Source organism: Telmatherina bonti (assembly GCF_933228915.1).
Source record: "Telmatherina bonti genome assembly, chromosome: 8".
Taxonomy (NCBI): Eukaryota; Metazoa; Chordata; class Actinopteri; order Atheriniformes; family Telmatherinidae; genus Telmatherina; species Telmatherina bonti.
Window position 1 is genome coordinate 19,400,503 of NC_136626.1, and position 25,563 is coordinate 19,426,065.

Consider the following 25,563-nt stretch of genomic DNA (forward strand, 5'->3'; position numbering starts at 1 on the left):
CGTTTGTCTTGTTTCACCTGACTGCTGAATTTTATTTTGTATTTTTACACCAAAGTGTAATGAAACCTCTTGTGTCCTAAAGAAATGCCCTAAATGGAACAATTTACACCATCATAGCAATGCTAAAGAATAGTGAATTAAAGACTTGTTATAAAACAGCTTTAAAAAATGTAAATAATTATTATTAAAAAACAAAAAATAGACAATCAGATTTAAATTGCTTGCATTAAAAAAAAAGGTGAATGACTAATGGAGGACAGATTTACAAACAACCTTTCAGAGCAGTTATTGTGAACAAGTCCTCATCATTACCCTCAGTGTTGGTTAGCTGCTGTCGGAGAGTGTTGGCTGTGATGACCAGCATCCTTTGGATCCTCCAAAACAGTACCACATCATTGCATTCCAGCTGGGGGAAGATTACAGAACAACATGGAATTGAATGCAAGTTTGATAAAGCTGAGAAAAAAGGCAAATTAAAATCACTCATCCTTCTTATTTACCTCAGAATCAACAAAGTGCCTCTGGTAGTAATAGAAACCCCTCTTGCACAGGCTGCAATGGGCAAGTGCTTTCTGTAAGAAGTGTCGGCGATACAGCTGATGCCACGTGTCTTTGATCTGTCAAGCATGGAGAGTTTCAACAGTTAAATTTAATGAACTTGGCTAAATATACTGTCAGATATCTCACTGAAAACTGAGATGACTACAGGCAGCAAATGAATACAATGAGAGAAAGTTTTGTTTAATTATCAGCAATTTTAACAACAAATATATTTATTCTGAAGCTTGCTTAGACTTGGACGTTTCAGATCTCACCAGCACTGGATCAACTTCTACCCCTCGTCCCTCCAGGTTCTTCCTCACTGTGGTGACCTCATCATTGGCCAAGTAAGCAGTGTGGTCATCGTGCAGTTTTAGCAAGCGCTCCAGCTCGTTTTTTGTTTCATTACGAATGTGCTACAGAATCAGAGAGGATCGAGTTAGCATTGTTACAATAATGGCAGGTCACACTTAAAAGTGGGTGTTTATCTAATGTACTGGGTCTTTTGACCTGCAAGCTATGCGGGGATGTTGCATGGACAACATCAAAATGAACCTGTATTGCTGCCTTTAGAAGCAAAGTGACGGTAGGCTGCTCCGCTGTCTGCTCCGAATGTGAGTACAGCATGCAGAGTGCAGCAACGGGGAGGGAAGTTAAACTTCATTAGCTAAGCAGACGGGCCAGATAAAATTTGAAAGCGTTTGACAAGCTCTACTATGTGGAGAAAGGAAAAATTGTTGCTGATAAATTGCTTTAAATTTTACAAATTGAACAGACATTTCAATAAAGATATTGAAAATAAACAGGAAATGCGATGACATAATTGGTCCCAGCGGTACTGTTGGTTAATGAAGTTTACTCTGGTTAGCATAAACAGTGTAGACTGTCATCTATGTACAATTATGTACAAACCAGTGGTTTCAATAACAGATGAGTCCATAAAAATATTTCTTGAAAATACAAACAGCAACCGAGGAAGAGCGCTCTGTGAGGTAACAGCATCAATGCCATAAGGTTCATGCAAGATTCTTGAGCAATTTTGAATAATTTAATGCTAAAGTTTTGTTAGCATCCTGACAGACTTCAACAGATGTGAAATTAATGTCAGTTATATGTGGCTGATTTGATTAAGTAATGTGTGACCTGCAGCCCAAGGGGAGAGGTAGAAGAAACAGGAGAGTTAACTGGATAAGAAACCCATTTAAGTTCATTAATGTACAATTTGTTGAATCATAATTATTTGTTATTTGTAGTGCTCACAGGTTACTTGATCAGTGTTAGTTATAAAAACACTGGCATCAGTTACAGGAAGAGCAATATTCATATTTGGTATATGTGATGATTGATTGGTATGCATCTTACACTAATTTAAGATGGAAAACCTGAACAAGAAATCATGTACAAAAAGTTAGCTTCCTCACTGCAAAATAATCCTAATCACTGCTAATGTTTTCAACACTTTAATCTACTGTTTGTGTGTCTGAAGCACCCAATGAGAAAATGGATCATCTGCTAGTAATACACATGCTATTAATACAAATGCTTGTAATAAAACTCAACCTCAGTTTACAGAACAACGCTGTGAAGTAGTTTATATTTAACTCAGAAACAATAAAATAATAAAAATAGATAAAAAGCAAAAAAGAAATGAATAATTCAGAAACAAAACAATGAGCACCAGGACGTGATGAAAATCTTGGCAAACAAAGTAGAGCTGAGTTGGAGAGAAAAATTGACAGCGGATCGATTCTTGTGGAAAAAAACTGTAGCTTCTGACCTGATCAGGTGAACGGTTCTTCCAGTTCAGCCACCTCTGTTTCCAGTCTGGGCCCACCATGTCTCTGATAACTGAATCAGCTAAAGGAGAAGCAGTGAAAAAAATGAAGTTACAGAGAAAATAACAAGTGGGGATGATAATACATGTTAGGAATGGCACAGTAAACAGAGCAACTAAAACTCACTTTCTTCTGGATTTAAAAAAAAACAAAACATTCACAATATTTGCCTTCTTTTTTTAACGGACAATGACAATTTCCTTTCAGTCTTGCACTACTCTGTTCTCAGTCTACACAGACCTTTAGCAGTTGACAACATTTATGTTTATAATCCACCACAGAATGGCAGATAGTTGTCATCCCTTCCTTTTCTAAATTATACTGGAATGTAGGTGCGAGCTCTTGGAGGGCAACAATGCTGATTTGAAGTTGAGCAATTCCTTATGTTCAAGTAAAACGACATATTTTGTTTTAGCAAGGAGAAAACTGAAAGTGTCAGATAATCAACTCAATTTAGAAAACTGCACAGTCATAACAGATTCTCAAAAGGTATCATCTACTTGCATGTACCCTGTTAGGAGCAGAATTTGGCAATAACCTACAACCATTAACATATCAAAGATGAAAGGTGTAGTAGGAATAATAAATAGCAGCCACTTGATCTGGCATCTGACTCGAACCTTTAGCTTTAACCGATTTATAAAGATGAAAAGGATTTTTAGTTAACATACTGTCTTTCAGGCGTGACTGCAGGGTTTCCTCCATGAACTGGATTGCTGCATCCCACTGAGGCTTATCTGTGATAGAACGGTCTTCTAGGGCATTGTGCTGAATCACCCTCTGACATAAACAGGCAGGGAGAAAAGTTACATTTTTGCCGAGCTGCAGTGTAATTGTGGTTCAAATTAAAAGACATACTAAATGTCACATGTGCATCAAAACAGCAGCAAGGTTAGTTTTCCTTATTATCATTATATTGTGAGTCTGTCATGTATGTTTGTTTACCAGGCTGTCCATGGCCCTTTCATTCCACTTGTGCCTCTTGATACTCTCATCTTTCACAGCCTCCTTCAGCTTGTCAAAAATGTCATCCTGGTCTTTGCCTCTGTATTCGGCCATGAAGCGAGCAAACTCTTCCTGCAACGTCTCCCAGGCAACCTGAAGGGAGTCAATTATGACTTATAAGAAGAAAAGAGGGGCAGCATCACTGAATCTTTTTTCCAGGGGAGCTTAACTAGTTATAATTAACAAATAAAAACTTGAAATGATAACTTTTAAAGAAAATTTTCAACATTCAATCCAATGTATTTTACTAAAATTCAAAATACCATCTGACTTGCTCAACTCAAAAAAACGATCCAAAATCTGGCTGTTTTTTTTCTGAAATTATCTGCATCTTATTCTAAAAAACAGAATTATCTTATGACAAGCTGTATAAAGACAAGGCTGAACACTTTACCTCGAGAGCTTTGTGTGGAAGTTGCTTGTCGGTCCACTGCTTGAGCTTGATGTCTACAGTAGTGTTAAAGGTACCAGAGTCCATCGTTTGGGCAGCAGGTAGGTAGATATTTTCAATCACATGAGTGGAAACACGTTCCCACAGCTTCTTCTGCAGAATAGCCTCCCTGTGAGGAGAAAGACAGACCAGTTTCCAAACAGTGGTTTGCTCATTTGTAATGTACTCTGTTTTCCACAAACACACGAAAAGACCTGCAGTCCAACTTTAACTTATGATGCATGTTAAAGTCGTCAAGATTTGGGTTGTCATTTTTAGTTGAGTTTTTATGATGGATCCAACAAACACAAATGTTCTGAACAAAACCCATTTGGGTGTCAAGCTGAGCTAAGCTGAATGACCTGCTGGGAGCTAAAAAAAAAAACAAAAAACAATGGCTGAGGAGGAAATGTTTTTACTTTTGTTACCAAACTACTGCACTTGAAAGTAAATTCCATATAGTTTACTATGACCCTATTAGCACTTTACAGCATCACTTCTCTCATAATTTCTTTCCATGGGAGTGATCCTCTCAAACAAAACCTGAGTCCCCCACGACTGGTGAGTCTCGAGCCCCCTCCCATATCAAGGCTGTGTTGTACCCGTCTCATTTATCATAAACACACACTCATATTTCATTGGGTCCCCTTTTGTTCAAGCCTGCTCTCCTCACTGTCAATATACACTTTCTCCAATAGCGTTGGCTGGCTGGCTAACAGGGCCACCCCTGCTCCTCTCACGGGCCATTCATCAGACTATTGATCTTTAAAAGATGAAGGCACGCACACAGGGAATGGTCACCGCACCGTGCATGCATCTCATTTAAACAAGGTTTTCCTCATTGTGAGCAAATTTTAACCATATATTCTCACACTGATAAATACATATGGGAAAGATCACCAGTTTGTTTAAAAGCTGGAGATTTTCTAAATACAGTGAATGAACCTTTATTATAATTTCACCACAAACTTACCAATGTTGAGGAGTGACTTGACTCAAACTAATGACTTCATCCAAGATTTCATTTTTGGCTTTTTCAAAAAGTTCATTCTGTAATTAAAAAAAAAAAAAAGACAAAATAGACCCTGCAATGTCTGTTTAAATGTTTGAGGACTGCGTTATATGTATTCCTACCCTGTCCAGTTCTCGCAGACGGGGGTAGTTGTTCTTCCATTCTGTCTCCAGGTTGAAGCGTGATGCTGGGGAAAGAAGGAGGCATGATGAACATCGTTTGTTTTTATTGACAATAACTAGAGAAATAATTAAAGAAACATAAACCAGCAAACTCTTTTACAGAAACTAACTTTGTACAACCTTAAAAGAAACTATTGGATCCAAATATTTGAATGTACATTTTGTGTCCTTTTTCTGAGTATTTTAACTTAATGCAAGTTATTTTAAAAGTATCTCCTTTCTTTTTTCCATCTTGTATATTTTATTCCATGGAGCAGCAAATTTCTATAGTCAACAGGCAATGGCCATACATAGACAGGTCCTGCTTTGTTTTCACCTGGTGATATAAATGCTGCCTTCAGATGGCTAATGGTGTCCATCCTTTCATAACAGCAGCAAAGGACACTTTGCACACTCGCTCTCTTAACTGGTCCCTCAGGATGTGAAGCAATGGGTCCAATAAAACACTATCAAAAGTCAAGTGCTTTCGCTCTCACATGTACACACAAAGACAGAAACACACACACACACACACACACACACACACACACACCCACACACACACACACCAAGCTTGCAGCATCTTCCCTCAATTCCCTATCCATAGTGGAGATTAGTCTAATTGCTGGTTTGTGGAGCCTGCAATGGTGCCAAGAATGGAGTATGGAAGCAGGCTGTGGGCGATCTGATGGGATACGGATCAATACAAAACACAATTGGCCTATGGGAACTGCAGTCTCATAGCCATAAATCTCCTCTGCTGGTTCCAATGGCTTGTGATTGTCTAGACTAATTGTAGTGGGAAAGTAGGATAGAAAGGAAAAGTGTGGCAGGGTGGGCAAAGGAGGACTGAAGAGTCACAAATACAGAAGTATTGCACCATCACTTTACATTCACAACGAATATCCTAAGACTTCAGACAGTACAAAAACATGTATGACATCAATAGTAGGTTAGGACATGAACAACTACTCAAACAAATACCAATCAGCCCTCTTTGGGGTAAATGTTAGTCCCGAAGGTGAATTCATACCTTTAAAAACATCCGCTTGCTGTTCTACAGACTCCCTGACCATCTTCCAGAAGCAGTCGGAGACAGCCAGACTCAAGTTCTTTGTGGTCACCTGATGAGCCTTCAACATGCCGTCCCTATTGGTACATATAAAATCATTCTTAAATGTGAAATTATTTCCTCCAGAAAGCATTAAAGATTCCTCAGTATGAAGCATTACTTGCCTCAGTAATCGGGAGTTTTGGAAAAAGTCCTCCTCGTAGTCTTTAATAGACTCGATGCTTTCACCGGTGCTCCCTTAAAATTAAGACATTATGAGGATTTAAATGTCACTAATAAATTATTGTCAATAAATACAGCATGCTGAATAACTCGGTCATAAAACTTACCTTTCCCTGTCACTACAGCAAAGTAACCCAGGGCTTTCATGGGAAACAGCTTGCCTTCTACTATTTGCTGGATCTAGAAGAGATGTTAAAAGAAAAATCTTCACTGTTTGAGCCTTTCTGAGACATTGGTCACAGAGGAACCATGAGGTTCATTGGAAAGGACTGAGCTCCCTCTTGTGGAGAAGCCATAAAACAGCTTGGGGCACAGTGGTCGCCATGTCTGAAGTAACAGAAACTGGTCTGAAGTAATATGCAGATGCAGATTTATTGAAAAAACTTTATAAACATTTTTTTTTTTGCCTTTTGTGATTTCAGTTCAGCGAGGAAACACTTTCAAGACTAAATTAACATATTTAAAACCAATACATTTTCTAATGGTATAACTGTCTTTTTCTTCTCATATTGATAAAGGAAAGACAGATGAAATGAAGTACTTTAACAGCAGCCATGTTTTCTATAGCTAATCAATAGTCTGTCAACATTTACATATAAAACAGAACTTTCTAAAATAATTATAGGGACAGCTCAACTTTCTTACTCTGCTTGGGCTGGCCAGGTTCTTCTCAGCCAAATCCACTTTGGTCAGGACAAAGATGGTTCTTTTCCCCTGAGGATCCATCTGACTAACCAGATCCGTTACAATGCTCCGCTCTGCATCCACACTACCATCTGAGCAAAGAGAAAGAAGAAAATATGTGAAATATGTGAAAATAAAGAAAGACTGGGACTTGGTGTTTTACTTCGTGCTTAATGTGCTGAAATTGATACAATAAGGTTGCAACTCACCCTGAATACAGAGAATGATTGCATTGGGGTTCTGCATATAAGCCTTGCTGATGCTGAAGATGGTGTCCTTGGTGTCTGAAGCCATGCCTGTTGTCACCGTCTGCAAAAGATATGCACTAATTCTTTAGGCTGCATCTATAAAGGAAGCATTTTAGCTTTGATGTAGAGGAGAAAAAAAATAACTAAATATATAAATAAAGCTAAAAGAAACCCATGACTGCATAGTTAAAAAAAAAAAAAAAAAAAAAATATATATATATATATATATATATATATATATATATATATTGCTATCCTTCTTATTCCAACAATGAATACTTACACTGATAACACCTGGCAAGTCAACTAGTACCATCCTCTGGATACCTGGGCCTTTTACACTTAAGGATATGGTCTGAGCAAAAACACAAACATTATTTCATTTAACATTACAGAAGTAAATCAGAAAGACAGCTTCATTAGCAGTTTAAAGGTGACTTTGTCAAACCTCAGAGCTGACCGTCTGTCCCTCCTTTACACTCTTCCTCATCCTCAACTCAATTTCATGCCTCAGAGCAGCAAGCTGGGGGACATCAGAAAAAACAACACAACATAAAATGTTGTGAAGACAGGAAAAGACCAAAACTGTAACTGGAAAAAGATTGACGAATGACTGTGATTTACATCTTCCTCCTTATTGAGGTCAAACTCTCGGCCACTGTCCTTGAACATGGCGACATGATGGGGGCCTTCGCTTAGCGTTACCTGCAAAAAGAAGAAGCCAAGATTTCAAATATTAATTCATTTGTTTGTTTTTAATACAAAGTTTGCAAAAGTCTTTATCTCTTTGCAGTGTTTTGTCACCTTGACAGGAGATCGTGTCATCATTTCTCCTGAGCCCCTGGGGAAAATCCTGGCTTGAGCAATCATCTCAAGCACACTAGTCTTCCCAGCACTTTGATCTCCAACTACAACCACCTAAAAAGCAGGAGGAGAAAATGGGTGACACCTTGAACGACAACAGTATGCAAACAGATCAATGAAAATCGTATGAAAGATGACCAAAGACAGATTAAAGAACTTCTTAACTTTATGGCATAGGTCAGTAGAAAAGGAAACAATAGATACAATGTGATTAAAGTTCTATTACTATAAGTAATAAAGATTTGGATTGTGTTATCTCAATTAAAATGCCAATTTTGCAATGAAAATTATCACAAAATATTCAGTCCGTACTTAAAATACTTCAGGGACAGAAATTTATTTTCCATGAGTAAAATATCTAAATTCAGTCTTTACCCTGGGCAAATGGTCCTGGGTGTTGTAGTTGGCATCATAATCAGATAAGATGTCGAGGACTTCAGAATACAAGTCAATAAGGGATTTCTGTACAAGGAGACACAGCAGAGCATTACAATAGCAAAACCTGTATAACAGGCAACAAACCACCACTGATGTTAAAAAGTAATTAAATGCATTTTTTTTTTCCTTTCTGTAAGTCTTCTGTGATAAAGCAATCCTAAGTATATCAATCAAGTAGATTCATGCAAGAGAAAAGTAGAGACATTTTTAAACAATCGCTACTTTCTGCATCTGTTTTTAATGTGTTTCTCACCTTTACTTTTCTCTGATGGATCCCCTTATCATCTTTTTGCAGCACCACTTTCCGCAACTCTTTGTTTTCCTTCTCCAGTCTCTCTAGCATGCGCTGATATTTTAGCTATGGATAAGATCACAGAGTCCAATTAGCATAGCTTAATGTTTTTATGAAAAATCTGGGAGCTGTACTTAGTCTAGAGGTGTAAATTGATCATTTACAACATCAATTCTGCGTCACAAATTAAATACAAAAAAAAAATAAATAAAAAAAATAAAAAAAAATCATTCTCTAAACATTTGCGTCAAAGAAATAAAGTGTAGTTTTCAGCAAAAAGAATGCAGAGACAGTATACCGTACCTGAGTACGGAGCAGATCCTCTTGAAGCTGGTCGATCTTTTCTTTGTCTGATGACTAAACATCACAAGTGAAAAAGAGACAGAGAATAATTTGTGTTAATGCTTCCTTTCAAATACGGGAGTTCCCAGTTTTCTCACAGTTAAGCCTCAAAAGAATGAACTTCCAGCACTACCAAAATGTTCAATACATGCAAACACAGTAAGAGAGGACGAACCACAGTTGAGAATCAAGTTAATGCATAAAAATAGAAACAAACATTTCAAGCAGAGAGTACTCATTCTGGTATTACTCAGCTTTGATCTCAGTGATTCACAAACAGGCACAAATTACAGAGTGATACAGATACAATCAACTGAATTCATGGACAAAATCAATTAGTCATTAAGAAATGCTTTTAAATGACTGGATAAAACCCATTCAGTTATACATATTTCATTCAATTACACCATGTTTATCAGGATCAGAGGCAGGACAGAAAGCAGGAAACAACATACAAAAACAAAAGAAATTGAAAGCAGAAAAGGGACACATAACACTACCCCAAAACTATTTCTAAAACTGGAACAATAACTGTACTGTCTGACAATAACTGAGGTGTACTGTCAATTCAATTCTAGGAGTACATATTGGACTTTTTTTTAAGTTTCATGAGAGATTCAGAGAGGCAATCAAAACTTAGGGTTATTACCTTTCCCATAATCATTTTTTGAATTAAAGTTAGGCTCATTCAAGTGTAAAAAAGTGCAGCTCACACCATGCAGCGGGTTGCCACTCATTTTCCCTCTATGCTTCCACACCACTGATGATCATCCAGCCACTTCTGTCATGTCAAGCTGAGTTGGTTGCTGTTATTGTAAAACTAGGCTAAGAAGGTCCATGCATGCCCCTCCTACAGAACACTGGAAAATCTGGACACAGCCTTACAGATTTCTGTGCACCAAATGGAGTGTTGTGGGGTAGTATATGGAAGTGACTGAAATACAATATGTGTGTTAAATCTGTGTTACAACTAAAATTAAATAGGATTTAAAACCAAAAGAAAAAAATCTCAGGGCTGACACATGACTACTCCAATTCTTGGTTGGGTCAAAAAATTCTAAAATGCTGTCAAAGATGAACTGATTAATGTGCTTAGAATTTAAACATGTAGTGTATGTATGTTGCAATGCTTATCCCTGCATATAGATCAATTTGTTTTCTCATTACAGTAAACAAAGCACATTCAGTCAAATGTGAATGTCCAGCATTATAGAGGAATTTTGTTTAAATATTTAAAATGATGAGCTGTGTAGTTTTTCCAGATCTAAATTAAGCAAAGATTTATATGAATGAAAAAGCATCACTTCAGTGGGTTAGCATCTCCTGTTGCTGCTGTGATGCTGAAGAAATCAAACTTTTTGTGTTTTAGGAGGCGCTGGCAGGATGGGGCAGATCTAAGTGGGGTGGGACCTTCACCTTGCGCTTCTGTTGAGGGGGGCTGGGGTTCGGAGGTGGACTGGGAGCAGGCTCTGGTGGTGGTGGGGGACGCGCACTATTGGCTGCAGCGGCCCGCCGGACCTCCTCCTCATGCCGCTGAATCTGCTGCTGAATAACAATGAGCTCGCCAAGCAGACCCTGCTGGGGTACGTTATAGTGAGAGAGAGGAAGGAGGAGCAACAAAACAATAAGGGGCCACCGGGATGGTTAGCCATGCAGGCTACATCCCAACAAAGAAAACCTTGCCTTGGCGCTTCACCTTGGCGACTGCCATTGGTGTCCACCATCATCAGTGTACCCCAACACAGTCAGTGTCTATAAAACCCAAACTATTTCAGACTGAAAGCAGAAGAGGCAATTCATGCCACAACCAGAGCCTTGTTGCAAGTGGCAACTGGTGTTTCTGCGCAATCATAAACAATGATCACTATGACCGACTTCCCTTCTGACTTTACACGTGTTATGTAGACCACCACACAAGTCCATGCTTTTCTGGAGCCACAGGAAATGTTCAAAGTTCCTAGGACAATATTTAATGTGCTGCAACACAACGTTAAATGGTTCAATGGGCCTGACGATGCTGAAGATGATGATTAAAGAAGCGAAGCAAGCATTGGCATATTGATCTGTCAGGGAGAAGCATACAGCAGGTGAAACGTGCCTTGGTTCAGAGGTCACCAACATGACATACTTTGAGTTTGAGCTGTTTTTACCCTTCAACTTGCTGAAATGTAAAAATTACAGCAGTTAAATGTTAACTGATAAAGAGGTTTGTGTATATCGTCAGAACATGAATAAAGTTAACTGGAGTTATTTTCTTGGTTCATCAGATGTGAAAAAAAACGTTTAGATAAAAAGTAAAATGTCTTCAAGAACCAAAATGAGTTCAGTTGCCTTTATTCAAGCTCAAGAGAAATAACTTATGTTCATGTTGGAGACTGTGACTGCAGGCCAAAAGTGGAGCTCGGAAAATAGGAAGCTTTTTACTTAAATGCAGCTTTTCTTGATGTTCATTTTGACACCTTTCATATACCGTAATTTTGTTTTTGTTAAAAATATGTTCAGTGACGAAACATTTATAAAAGACATAAAAGCTAAAACATAAATACATTGAAACTGAATTTTAAAAAATGGCAAAGCAAAAAAGGGACAATGTAAATTAAATTAAACAAATGAAAATAATAAGTGTTTAATCAAATACATAATACATATTATACATAAAGACTAAAAAACACATAAGAATGTCCACAAATCAGGTTTTTGTAGGGCAAAGTATGATAAACAGTTATGCACTGTTGAAGCAATGATAAAGCAGCTTATCCGTGTGTTTACAAACACTGATTAGCTGTCAGACTGAGTAACGCACAATGTGTAAAAGTTGTGATACTTTTTGAAGTTGGGTAATCCACTGTAAAATTTACAGCCAAATTTAAAAATCCTGCTTGTTTTTGAAAGCTATAGTTGAATTCATTCAACTAAAAAAAAAAAAAAAAAAAACTGAAAAAAAACATTTACCACAACAACCTTGCCTTAGTTAACATGCTCCTGTAAATTATCTATGTATGAGCCTGTGTGAAACATGCTACACTCAGAACTGGCTGAAATCAAAACACCCCAAAATACCTTTACTATTTACTATTCGGTACATTTATTCAACAGAATTTATGTAGGCATGATTCAAATGATGAGTAAACTTTAAGCTCAGTGCTTCATGAAAGGCATTATCATTACTCTTTCAAACAATGCAAAGTTTTAGTCTCGTAATTTGGGGACATTTCGATTCAAATAAATACAGCGCCTACAGTGAAAAGTAGCTAAGCTGCCACCACAAGCTGAATGAGACTATGTTGTAGTGATGTAATGAGCACAAAAGCAGAAAGAACTGATCAGGTCTCATTAACTTGCCTTTTTGTACTGCTTGTCACTGGCATCGTGGGAGGCTGCAGTTGAAGAATCTGTAGCTTTTAATGCAGGATCACTTGAAGTTTCTACCAGTGGAAATATGACAATCAAGAAATAAATAGTTATTAAAGATAAGGCATCACAGAATGAGTAAAATTTCAAAAAAGGAGAGGAGATAATAATCCATCTGTTAGAAGTGTGTCTATGACCAGAAAAATAAATACCTGTGTGATTAAATTCAAATGTCTGGAAAGTTTTGCACTAAAGGTTCTTATTAAAATATTCATAGACAATATAAAGCAGTCTAAAGAAATTACATAGTTTTTGTGACCATTGTTTTATTTCTGGTTGCCAGAGCAAAAATGAGACTAACTTGAGAAAAACTTGTTATCTACCATATAACATTTGAGTATTACAGATCAGAGTATATGTGAAGGTCTATCTCTCTGATGGTTTTGACAGGAACCTGTAATTGTGTAGACTGCTATGTTACAGTTTTTGGAAACTTAAATGAACAGGATTTTAATAGGTGCAACATGGTTATTGCAAAACACACAATGACCCTGAAGTGACAGGTCTGAAAAGAAAAATTATTTAAATTTTTTAATAGTCAAAAATGACAAACTAATTATCTGTCAACATGCTGTTTTACAAAAATATAACATAATATAGTACAAAAGTAGTGTCCTGAAGCTATGAAAAGGTATACATAAAGTTAGGGATAAATCAAGAAAACCAGGGGCATTCCTTTGAGGAAAAACCTTCACTATATTTTGTGCACATTTTTCAAACATTTGAGTGTCAATGACTAAAGACATGAAGAGATTTCATGGAAGGTTAGCAATGAGAGTGTAATTAGAGAAAGCAGAAATCCATACAGGCCAGGTGAGCGAAAGGGAGGAAGTCAAAGGAGGCAAAACCCACACAGGTAGGAATAAGAACAGTCAAAGACGGTTGGGTTAAGCAAAGTAGGAAAGAAAGAGGGGTGGGGGCATACTACAGACAAACATCAGATATGCAATCAAATCCTTTCCAGAAACTTTTTACATCTCTTTCTAAAGTATTTGTGTTTTGACATAAACGAGGGACTTAAAAACTTAATTAGACTTCAAGTTTTAATCATTCAGACTTCCATGGCTTTTAAATATTTAAAAAATGTGATTTTATAAACAGGATTCATAAAAACTATTGTCTGCTAAATAAACACCCTCCTCTGAATACTCTGTCCCAGATGACACCTTAGAGTTTTGAACAAAGCTACTGTGACACAAGCTGGTGGTCGGTATTGATGAACCACTACCATCTTCAGAGACAAATCATGGCAACAATGCCAACGTCATGGCGACAAAGTGGTCAAACAGTGACAGAAAGAAAAGAGGGGAGTGGGCAGCGCAACTAAATGCGGGGTTTACACACCTAACAATTGATGCAGACCAGAGGCTCCTTTGACTTCACTACCCAAACTCACACCTGTGAAGAATGTGGAGGAAAACAGGAGGGGAAGGGATGGGGAGAAAGGAAGAACAACACAAGATAAAAATCATAAAAGACAGAGGCAAAGGGATGGTGGTCAAAGCAGGAACACAGCTTGATGAGAATTAATACAAAGCTGCTGTTGTGCCAGAGTTTCAACTGAAACGGTCACTTCATGAGAAACTGTTAAAGAGGTAAAGAAATCTTAAACTGGGTCTGATCCAAAAAGTAATTAAGTTTTATTTAGTCATCACAAAGTTGGCCGATATCCTCTTGAGGGTTTAATTGTGTGTGAAGAGGTTGGTAGGAGAACTATCTAGTACCAACGGTTTGATTAATTTCTTAATGTCATAAGCATTATCAGTTTCTCAGTGACTTATTGGAATAAATTCCTGCATTAGCTTCTCAGACAAGACATTTCATGTCATAAAAGCCTTTGAGGAAGAGACTTATGGCCAAATGAATTATTATTATAAGCAACACAAAGCACGTCTTAAGTTAGTTTGTGTTTTTAAATGACTTGAAAATAGCAAAATAGTGAAAAAAATAAACATTATACCGATTATAAATCTACCTAGAACAGCTTAGGTATCATTAATTTGGACCCATTCTGATAAGCAATTCTTTGTGACAGTGTGATACGAATGTTAGTATGCAAAAGAAAATATTCCAGTTTTACTCATAATAACCAGAATTACAAGCAAAGGAGCTGTATGGGAGCAGGGTGAAGTTTAAAAAAAAGGAAGCAGGCATGTTTTACTGAAACAAAGTCTGTTTAATCTCCTGAGGTAATTGTGGAATAGTGCAGACCAAAAAAAAACATATATAGCCATGAAGCAAGGTTTCCATTGGTGACATTTAGGTACCCTTAATATTTTCTAAAGCCTGGATACAGTGGTATCTCCATGTTTGTTTAATATTCAGTAACTTGAGAAAAGCACAGCTGATTTTTTTTTTTTTTTTATTTACTCACCAGAGGACAGAAGACTTTTAAGGAAAGTGAAGTTCTCTCCAATTTTGTCAAAGTCAGGGAGAAGTTTGGCAATTTCTTCTATCTCTGGTAGAGCTTTGGCCAGTTTATCTGTGGATAAGAGATAGCAGGTAAAATAGATACAGAAGTTGCATGTGATGATGCAACAGGACACCATGTGGGTATGAGCGTGTTCAAATAAGCCATGACAAATTCATGAAAAGAAATTAAACAAACTTACCGAGATCAATTTGTTCACTTAGCTCCCACACAAAATCAGGAATGACCCAATTGTATTCACTAAAATCAGGCAGCATGTCTTTCCACTCGTCATAGGTCTGGGGATAAATTCATAGTTAATTGTTTTCAGTTAGCACCAGAATACCATAAAAGCTAACACTATGTACCACTGGATTAGAATCATGAGGGACAAAATAAAGCACAGGAAAGGGTTCTGTTGCAGGATGAATCATAGGATAGTAATAAAATGAATACCAACCTTCTTAGCTGTATACCCTCCTCCCACTGCTGAGCCCAGCAGAATGTATCTCAGCTTTAGCAACCGAGCTGCTAGGCGAGCAACCCAGAAGTTGCGCTTCTGTTGATAGTTGCGGCCACCTGACCCAGGAGGAGGCTTTGGAGGCCGCATTGGCAACCGAGACATGGAGGTAAAATATCGTGCTGCTGTACGATGAGGAGGTCGCTGAGGGTTAGTGTTTCCAGAGTAGCGGTGGTGGATGGCACGGGACAGAGGGTGAAGCTTCTGCAGCGGGACTCGGAATCTTATCCCCATGTTGGTTGAGACCAGGTTTCTACAAGCCATGCTGTGATAAAAGAAAAATGCAAAGTTCATACTGTAGCTGTGATATTTCAGGAAGGATGAGCTGTGCTCAAAAAGTTGGGGCATAGGTTAGAAAGGTTTAAAAAATTACATAAAGTCATAAGATCATCTGTTTAAATCTCCGATAAAAATGTGTTTATTTGTTTACAGGGCAGTGGCATAAAAGGAGAACTTAATAGAAACCAAGTCTTACAGAAAAAGAAATGCAGAGAGGATAATTAATCTGTGTTATACAAAGACAAATAGTTTAGTAATTTAATACAATATCTTCAACGTAAAACAGTAACCAGTCTGTAGGTCCCATCAAGGGTGAATTATGTAATTCAAAGATTGAGATGCATTTTATCATTTTTGGGTAAGCATGCTTATTTCAGCCAAGAAAACCAAACCACAGATTACACTTTCTACACTGTATCATTGTGTTTACTTAATTAGGCTAAAAATGACCACAACTCCTGACATTTCATTACAAAAAGTACTACAAAAATGAAAAACAGAATAAATCACCGCCTAGACTGCTGAGCAGATGAAACTTTACATCAATCAAGAATAATAATTTTAAAAAATCATTTGAAAAATTACACTGCTCCCCTCAGCTCCCATGTCCAAGTGACATAGTTCTTATGTTAACTTTTTAATAGAGTCAAAACCTGTAGGAAGCAGAAAGAAGCAACTTAATTGTAACTTATATAAAATTAAAAGACTGTATCCAGTCTAACAATCTAACACAAACCAGAAGCCACTGGCTACACTGTAAGTAGTAAGTAGTACCAAGTAGCAGCAATACGTGAAACTGTGGTAATCTGAACTTTATATTAACGTTGTCAGCAAAAGACTGTGACATCCATTACAAATAACCAAATACTTAAGCTTGAAGACAGTGACCACTTAAACATCATCTTGATGGATGAAACAGTTTGTTAACAAGCCTTTTTTCTATTAAGAATTATTTAACTACTGCGATATTAGATTGCAAAAGAAATACATCAACAATCGGAGCTCGCTACTTAGCTGCCCAGTTAGCTGCTGGCTAAGAAACGTCAAAACTCCACACCAGCAAAACAGTGGTAACAACCAGCAGCTCAACATAACATGTCACTGGCAAAAGTCTGGACTTTGTCATATATGTCTTAAATGTATGTCTTCACCAATGGGTCACCAGCTAACAATATCAACAGACTGTTAGCCATACTGTCCTCAGCTGACAGAAGAACACGCTACATATGATTTCATTAGCATTAGCTGCGTTGTCGTTACCTTCAGCAAATCACACTCACCAGGCAGCTTTGCTCCCGACACGCAACATGGTGCTGTTCACAGCGGATAAATGCCAATCTCTTTCAAATGTACTCTTCAGGCACAGATAATTTCATCTTTGCCAATTGTACACAGTTGCTTGCCTATTATGGCAGCTAACTAGCCTACTAGCTAACAAGGACACAGGCAGAATCGGGCAGAATGACAGTCCACTTCCTGTGAACGGTGCTCCCTTCAAATTGCTCCGGAAAGAAAAGTGCTATGGCGCAATGGTTTCAATGTATTACTTGTGTTGTCTTTGCATCAGGCTGTACAAAAGTATAATAATAGTGATACTACTACTACTACTACTACTACTAATAATAATAATAATAATAATAATAATAATAATAATAATAATAATAATAATAATAATTAAAGCCGCAAGCGGCATCCATCGGGTCCTCGCCTCATGCCGAACCCTCCACCCGAGTCCTGGTTGTCCCAATGTTACATGTGAAGGATCCGCACAGCCAGTTCATTTTAATAGAGAAATACAATTCACATATTGAGAAAAGATTGTGTGTAAACGCCAAGATGGCGGACAGCCCGTTACCATGGCAACATGTGTTTCATTGACTTTTCAGCTCGTCTTGGGATGTTAGACATGTGTGCCGAATTTCGTAGCCCTAGGTCAAAGTAGACGATCGGGTCCCTAGGGCCGTGAAGGACCTACCAAACATGAATTATTTTAATTTTTGTTCCGATCGGATGTATTTCTGCGAAGATATGAGTGAACCGTGTTTCATGGCGAGAACGCTTTTTTCCATGGGTTGCCACGGTAACACGCTTTCTCCTATCAAAAAGATTTGAATAACTTTTGGTCCCCATCTTGTCACGAAGCTCCATGGCGAATGTGGAGCCAATAGCATGAATCCCCTCAGACTAGTTCGTTCAAATGCGATGCGCCCAAATTGACAAAAACGGGCAAAAAAATGGCCGCAAACGCCAAGATGGCGGGCAACCCGTTGCCATGAGAACAGGCGTTTCAATGACTTTTTTACTTGTCTTGATGTGACAGACATGTGTACCGAATTTCGTCGTCCTACGTCAAACTAATAATATTTTTCCCCATTCTAGAGGCCATCTTTGGCGTTTCTAGGGGGTGCTGTTGAGGCATTTTTGCATTGGCGTGCATACAAACGCCAAATTATCGAAATTTTCACCGGACGTGAGGTGTGTGCAAAGTTTCGCAACTTTTCACGGGGTCTAAGGGGGTCAAAATTGAGTGAGTTGTGCTTAAAATAATAATAATAAACATTACAATAACAATAGGGCCTTGCCATACTTCGTATGGCTCGGACCCTAATAATAACAATAAAATGACCAAAGACCTGGTGTGCGCATTTGAATGGGCAGTACTGATCACATGTAACAAGTGACTGCTCATAAAACGGGTGTTCAGAGTTGATAAAGGCAAAATGCAAGTTTTATACTTTATGCCACACCTATGGTGATCCTGAACTCAGGACACTGCAGGTGTTTGTAGCTAGTTCATAAGACAGTGCACTTCTGAAATTTTTGTGTTTGTATGCAATATACTGTAGTGAAAGTCTTTATCAATTTAATAATTTTGGTTATAAACTGAAACTGAAGTTTATTTTGTTTTAATAACTATATTTGAATAATTATCAAAACTTCATGGACTCAAAATGGTTATGCAAATTTGAAAACCTGTTTTCTGACCATGTTTCACTGAGTTTTTCCATATGTTTGACACCGGAAGTGCCAGGCTCTCTTAATTTGTGTTCCCAAGTAAATGTTAGGTGATTGGAATGACAAGTCCACGACAGTCAGCATTTAGTATGCATATGTACATATCTGTGTGTAGATTAATGTCCATGTAAATGTGTCTGAACCTATATGACATGCAAAATAAAATGTCAAACATTATTCTTGTTTGTGTAGTACAAAGCCCTGTCAGGGTGTAACTTCACTATAACAAAGCACCAGTTCCTTTAATTAGGGTGGAGTGCATTCAGCATACTGGATTCAAAGCAAACTACAATTCCTGAGGATTTCCAAATTGATTTAATATGGGTTTGATACACTCTGAAAACATCTCACATTCATGTCCTTCCAATTTTTTTATTACACTGTTGTGTAGTTAGATGTATCCGTTTACATTTGGTAGGCATTGGTTAGAGAAATGTAAAATCTGTAAAAAGATTAGGTCCATGACCATTACATCTTAAATTTGAGGAAAAACACGGGCAACTTAGTGCTTGCTGAATTAACTAACATTTTGTTACTGTATGTGTAATCATGCTATTGCGTCTAGATAGAAGGAAATTATGTCGAGACACACAGCAGCTGCTTTGAGAACATTTATTGAAAAGAAATCAAAATTAATCTTTAATACAATAATCCTCAGGGAAACCAAATCAAAATAAATAAAAATAAATTATAAAGTACAAAAAAATTTCAAAATGATATACATCTCTGCCAAAAGAAAAAAAAAAAAAAAACCCGACAAACCTCTTGATGAGGTGTAGGAGCTGCAGAAAAGCATAAATATATTGTAGAATTGTAGATGGACAGTAGAAAAAATTAACAGCTGTTTATTTTCCTCTGTTTAAGTGATAATTTTTTTAATGATTTTTTTTTTTTGTTTTTTTAAACAGACATATTCCTTGAGGAAACAACATCCAAGAGTCATTTACCCAGAGGCAGATTCAATTTGAATGCAATGCAATATTTTGTTTACGACATGATCTGAAGAAGCCAATGCCAAATGTGAACAGTCTGTACAACAGTTTTTGTACCTATGGAGGAGCATAAGTATTTTTTATAAAATCCTTTGCCTAAACAAAGCCATTTCAATAAAAAGGCCAATTTGTAGCATAGAAGAAAAAAATGCTATATTTACACTCAGCACATCTTTAAATGGGCTTTTCTGCGTGAAGGTGCACAGTTATAGCACAGCTGATAGACTCCTTTTGCTCCTAGCAGCAATATAATTTATATAATAGTCTGCTGATACTGGACTGCAATGCACATTTGCTTGCCAATTACATGGATGCAAAATAAGTGTTAAAACAGTCGAGACAAGACAAACATCAATTGCTCAGACACATTTTGAATGTTGTAGCAGTGATGTCAAACATGCAACAGTTTAATTCCCTTCTTGTGTCAGATTCTTAGTTTTAACACAGAACTGAGGCAAAATAAAAAAAGGAAAAGCAAAAGTTGAGAAAGTTTTTTTTTTGGAAACTGCAAAAGCAAATCGTTCAGTTTTCATTCAAAGTTTAAAACAGACATTGCTGCATTTTGTTTTCACAAGTCAGACTGTTTCCAGTGAGACTTGATGATGCCAGATTCAACCTGTGAAATGAATGCCCAGGACTCATGCCCAAATGAAGAACCAAAATAATACAACTGAACAAAATTGAAAGAACAAATAAATCTAATTCAGTACAAAAAAAAAAAAAAAAAAAGATAACTGATTGTAATACAGTACCAAAAAAGTAGAAAAAGACACGCCAGCCCTTTAATAAAAATGAAAATCATATTTATAACTAAATATTATCATTTTTTTGCACAGACTAGAAATGTACATCTTATATATACATATAGAATTCAACTTTATTACCACTTCATGTCGACTTTTGCCATGTCAAATCTAATCTGACAGAAAAAAAGCACAAGACAAAAAAAATCCTATACTCTTATATTAAGATTTTTTTTTTTTTTTTACTTTTTAAAATAAGGATGATGAAATAAATCAGTAATGTGTAGTATTGCATTGTATTAAATTTTCTCAAAACATTCAATTTTAGCCTCAGTAGGTATATAACAACAAAAAAAAAAAACAGAAAAAAGGGTGAAAAATGCTATGGCTATTGTTTGATACATTAGCAACACATTATGAATCATAAATTAATCTTGACATTACAACAACAGAGACAGTCTGAATTTTATCTCAACATATCAGATTTGCATCACATCGACCTGCCATTCTCATTCTGAATTTCACCAACAAAATCAAAATGGACAATGCATGAATGAAAATTACAGTCACATTTGAGATTTTCAAACAGGTCACTTTTACACAATGTATAAATGACTTTTTAATGAGCAAGTAACCTCAGAGTTCTGTTCTGTAACCCCTACTAGATTTTACTGGAGAAAAGCTATGATTATGATAACAGTTTGTTTTACATTAAATCAGTGAAAAATATAAATGTGATGCTGGGTCTTGTATTAATAGTAGTAATAAAATACTAGACAACAGTGCTGATGCTAGAAGGCAGAAATAATTTGCTTGATTCTGCCCAGGAGGTGGAGTAACGTTAGATTTAAGATGACATTCTTTCAACATGACAACACCAATGACCGATACTCGGGTAGAAAATATTACCAATACGGTCCATCTGCTGTACTTGTTTCTATAAAAATGGTAGTGTGTGTGTGTAGTAATCTTTTTCAGAGTGATGGGTCACTACGAATCTCCTTTTAATTTTCAACATTAAACGCCACCAAGATGGCTTTGAATGTGGCTTTCAATGTTTCCAGTTTTCTCAATTCAGATGACTGAAAATACAAACAAAACCGTTTCTCTACTGTCCTTCTGGTTGCTCAGTATGTTGGAAGAAGATATATATATATATATATATATATATATATATATATATATATATATATATATATATATATATATATATATTTTTTTTTTTTTTTTCTCTTTACAGACTAATCATCAAATTTCCTCAAAGACACTACAAACTTCTGCAGCAGTTGTCACTGTTCACAGAGTCTTGTAATGGTGAGTTTCAATTTATACAGCACATGTAGTATCGCTTTAAAAGTCAGAAACTGGAGTAAGATTAAAATATAGCCCTTAATTCTATGCAGGTAGGATATGCTAAATGCATGACATGAATACAAGTGTATATAGTCAGCATCCATATTTCATAAATATTTTGGATGAAGCCAGGAATTGCAAGCAATTGAGATGCAAAATTCCTTGCCTTAATTTTTTTTTTTTTTTTTTTTTTTTTTTTACAGTATCAGTAAGACTTTTCTTCCACAGGAAGAAATCTTGCTTTACAAAAATAAATAAATAAATTCTGACTTTCTGGAGCAATTCGGGAGTTTGTTGGGTGTTGCTTTGATTCATTGTCTCTCATGCATGTTAAGTGTATGATGGCCAGCCAGATACATGCTGTTTCTGGGGCAATAATTGTTATATTCTGCAATATATTTTTGTTATAGTAAATGTTCCTTGAGTCTACAGCAATGTTGTATACGTCGAAAGGTTTCTAGTACAGCAACCATCAGGTTTTCAAAACAGGACAATGGGAAGCACACTTCATGCAGTTATGTCTTCTGCTCAGAAGATGGCTCATTGATGCAAATATAAGATGGATTATAAGGTGGATTTTTTTCCACCATAAAAATGGTGGGAAAAAAAGCTAAATTAGCAATTTATAATAATTTTTATTAAATGTAGGTACTAGAAAAAGAAGACTGCTTGTCCCACTAAACTTACTTTGTAATACCAACATTTATGACAGAATAACATAAAAAAATTATTAGAATTCATGATCTCAAATTAAGTTTGTGCTTAATTTCATGGTGATACATTCAAATTCAATCCTAAGAACCAACACGCCAATTAAGTCCACTGACTAAGAGGAAGAGATGAAATTTCTCACATTTTACATGTCTATGCTGAAAATCCAAACATTAAGCTCAAGCAAATACAACCAAACACAGCAACAATTCCCAACCTGCAAATGAAAACCAGATGCTACATCCGTCTACCTCCCTATTTACATTATAATCCATAATGTATGTGTGGAAATTATAGGGCTGCAAAGTTTCTCACAAAACTATTGAGGAAAATGCTTCCTCAAGCATTCTTAACTCTACCATTTCGTTGTTCCGCCATTATCAATAAAGTATGTTGCAATAAAGTTTAAAAAAAACAAAAAAAAAAAAAAACACTTTCCTTAAACTCACCATGCCAAAGGATTTAAATGGAGCATGTGCAAAAACAACTATGACTTTGATATAGGCCAGAAGGTAAGTGTCAAAAGGTTTACATTTACTGTAATGGTGTTATCACCATCATTTTCATTTTCAGTAAAATGGCCCCAATTTTAAACCCGTTACAAATCTAATTTGTTTGTAGATATCATGGCTTTCATAGACTAAATGATATGTATATTTGATGTTTGGTGTGCAATTGAACAAGACAGAGTGTAAAGTTTCAACTTAACTGAATGCTGGTCTCAAATTGGAAAATACATGCATGCCAGAGTCCTCACAGTAATCAAATTACTTTTTGTTCAACTCTGTTCTCCGACAATCTACAAAGTGGCTAAGCTCATACATTAATGCAACTCCCTGCATATTAATTGTGTAAGACCACTACACAGAAGCAGAGCCTGCATCTCTCACATCAGCTTAAACCACATTGCTCAGAAACATCAGAACTATTTGAACAGGTCCATCAATTCATTATTTCATCCATTAACAGAATCTCTCTGTTGTAAAGTGCAACCGCTTCCTACCACAGAATCCTCCAGACCCTCATTGTGAGTCACATTTTTAAGCAGACTTGGCCAAAGTACAAAACACTATGTCTTGGCTAGAATGTCTTCTATCCTGTGCTGTATTTCTTTGTATTTTAGTGCTCTCGAGAAGACTTACAAAGGTCTCTTCATCTTTAATATAGCATTGTGGAGTTAAGGAGATCTGATGATTTTGTAAGTTGTGGTAATCATAAAAATTACGTAAAGGATTCAAAACTTTTGAATCAAATGTATCTGAAGATGTACTTGGACCCTGGCTCTGTTACATCTTTTTCTCTGATTTATTAGATGAAAGGTATGATGAACCTGTACTGAAAGAGAGACTGACAAAAGTCTGACCTTGCTTGTGAATTCTTCTATCAGGCTGTATTGATTATTAAATACAATAAAACAGAGAATTGGATTCCACATAATGCTTTAATGAAGCGTATTTATGAGAAAATGAGACCTGAGAGCACTGGAGGGGCTGTGCCTGACAGCGCAAGTATACTGAGCTAACGTGAATTTATTTGGTATCTGTGTGCAGTCCAAGATTTTTTGCATTAATATTGCAGTTCTGGATGCACCATTGGTAAAACAAAAAAAAATGAGCAATTACTCTTTGAGAAGATGATACGATGGATTCTTTGATTCGTCTAAATAGGCTGAATGTGCATTTGCTTACACACCTCATATGGACATCTGTATGAGAGATGATTTGATAGTTATGGAAGTTACGGGTGCTAGGAGTTCATTATGATTTGATTAGTAGAGCCATTTTCTGGGAGGGGCTTGGCTTCAGTGGTTGTTGTTGGCTTTGGGGGCCAGTCGGGGTCCACACTAAGCTCCTGGGCCAGATGCATATAGCGAGCTGTGGGTGTCATCTTGCTTCTGCAGCAGAGCCTGGACAGACACTTGTATGCCCGCAGGTCAATGACCCCCTGAAAGTACCATGGCATAAAAAATACAAACATTAAGGGAGAAAACACAGGAAAGGGAGAGGTGTCAGGTCACTTCAGGTTTTCTAAATCTGAATGATAAATCTTGACAAATCAGACATTATGCTGCTGCTCTATCCTTTGTAAGCAAATTACAAAACTAAAGTCCAGTTGCGTGATACACAGGCACATTTCATGCAGCAAGACATAAAAAAAAAGAAGAAAAAAAAGAAAACACATTTCTGCATGATCATAGTTTAAAGGAGTTGGCAGTGGAGTTTTAAAACTGAGCCTCCTCCTTAAAAACAAGCTCATGGGGACAAAGATCAAACAAAGGATAATAGAACAACTTTACAGATAAACAAAGAAAAAAAAAAAAAACATGCTTATTGGCAAACCAATAAAATTGTCAGGCTGTATTTTAATCATAACGTAATGGAAAACACTGACAGTGGTGACTGTCACAGACAGCTCTGTCCTAAAAGGGAAACTAAAACAGAGCCAAGCGCAGCAAATATAGTAAGGATTAGTAACTCTGGACACTCTTGGACTGGTGTCCTGCAGGTTTTAGAGGTTTCCAAGCTGCAACACACCTGATTCAATTAAAATAATTTTCCAACAACTTGTTATTAAGTTCTACACAAGCCTATACTTTGTGTCCACAAACCGAGTGATTAAGTGCCTGGGTTGGTAGCGGGTGGGTTGACTTCCTGTGTTTCCACAGACCACAAGAAAGAAAAAAAAGAGACGAGTGACAGAATATCTGATGCATTTTCAGGACCCTTTCCTTCTAAAAGCGGCTGCAAACACACGCTCTGACCACTACTATTTTACTAACTGCATTCATACACCAGCAATGCGGACACTGGAACTGGTGAAGTGTCTTCAGCTCAAAAACAGATTGGAGGAGAAGGATTCAACCCACCAACCTTCCAGTCATTGGATAACCTGCTCTACCTCCTTAACCACTGCCACCCCATAACGCTCAAAGTAAAGCAGTTTAAAGGGTTGATTACTTAATGATTCAGGGTCATATTTGATTA

The 25,563-nt window shown here is 36.8% G+C and overlaps 2 protein-coding genes across 6 annotated transcripts in view; both read right to left on the reverse strand.

Moving 5' to 3' along the window:
- Positions 1-17,225, reverse strand: part of opa1 (OPA1 mitochondrial dynamin like GTPase) — a 33,042-nt gene extending 15,817 nt beyond the window's left edge. For 2 of the 5 annotated variants that reach the window (XM_079245427.1, XM_079245426.1), the window contains exons 1-28: positions 17,046-17,225; positions 15,427-15,751; positions 15,169-15,265; positions 14,931-15,038; positions 13,901-13,954; positions 12,488-12,570; positions 10,562-10,720; positions 9,107-9,160; positions 8,765-8,869; positions 8,449-8,535; positions 8,014-8,127; positions 7,834-7,914; positions 7,658-7,732; positions 7,493-7,564; positions 7,171-7,270; positions 6,923-7,053; positions 6,385-6,457; positions 6,220-6,292; positions 6,017-6,132; positions 4,945-5,009; positions 4,784-4,860; positions 3,775-3,940; positions 3,321-3,473; positions 3,047-3,155; positions 2,318-2,397; positions 816-956; positions 501-617; positions 313-406 (exon numbers count right to left, since the gene is read on the reverse strand). In XM_079245427.1, coding sequence (XP_079101553.1) covers positions 313-406; positions 501-617; positions 816-956; positions 2,318-2,397; positions 3,047-3,155; positions 3,321-3,473; positions 3,775-3,940; positions 4,784-4,860; positions 4,945-5,009; positions 6,017-6,132; positions 6,220-6,292; positions 6,385-6,457; positions 6,923-7,053; positions 7,171-7,270; positions 7,493-7,564; positions 7,658-7,732; positions 7,834-7,914; positions 8,014-8,127; positions 8,449-8,535; positions 8,765-8,869; positions 9,107-9,160; positions 10,562-10,720; positions 12,488-12,570; positions 13,901-13,954; positions 14,931-15,038; positions 15,169-15,265; positions 15,427-15,751; positions 17,046-17,074 — 2,938 coding nt within the window. In that variant the 5' untranslated portion in view covers positions 17,075-17,225. The remainder of the gene's footprint in view (positions 1-312; positions 407-500; positions 618-815; positions 957-2,317; positions 2,398-3,046; positions 3,156-3,320; positions 3,474-3,774; positions 3,941-4,783; positions 4,861-4,944; positions 5,010-6,016; positions 6,133-6,219; positions 6,293-6,384; positions 6,458-6,922; positions 7,054-7,170; positions 7,271-7,492; positions 7,565-7,657; positions 7,733-7,833; positions 7,915-8,013; positions 8,128-8,448; positions 8,536-8,764; positions 8,870-9,106; positions 9,161-10,561; positions 10,721-12,487; positions 12,571-13,900; positions 13,955-14,930; positions 15,039-15,168; positions 15,266-15,426; positions 15,752-17,045) is intronic. The other 3 variants (XM_079245428.1, XM_079245429.1, XM_079245430.1) reach the window with 3 other exon arrangements.
- Positions 17,226-22,370: 5,145 nt separating this feature from the next.
- The window catches only part of atp13a3 (ATPase 13A3), a 32,397-nt gene continuing 29,204 nt past the window's right edge, over positions 22,371-25,563 (reverse strand). Inside the window, exon 34 of the mRNA XM_079245242.1 lies at positions 22,371-24,523. Coding sequence (XP_079101368.1) covers positions 24,326-24,523 — 198 coding nt within the window. The 3' untranslated portion in view covers positions 22,371-24,325. The remainder of the gene's footprint in view (positions 24,524-25,563) is intronic.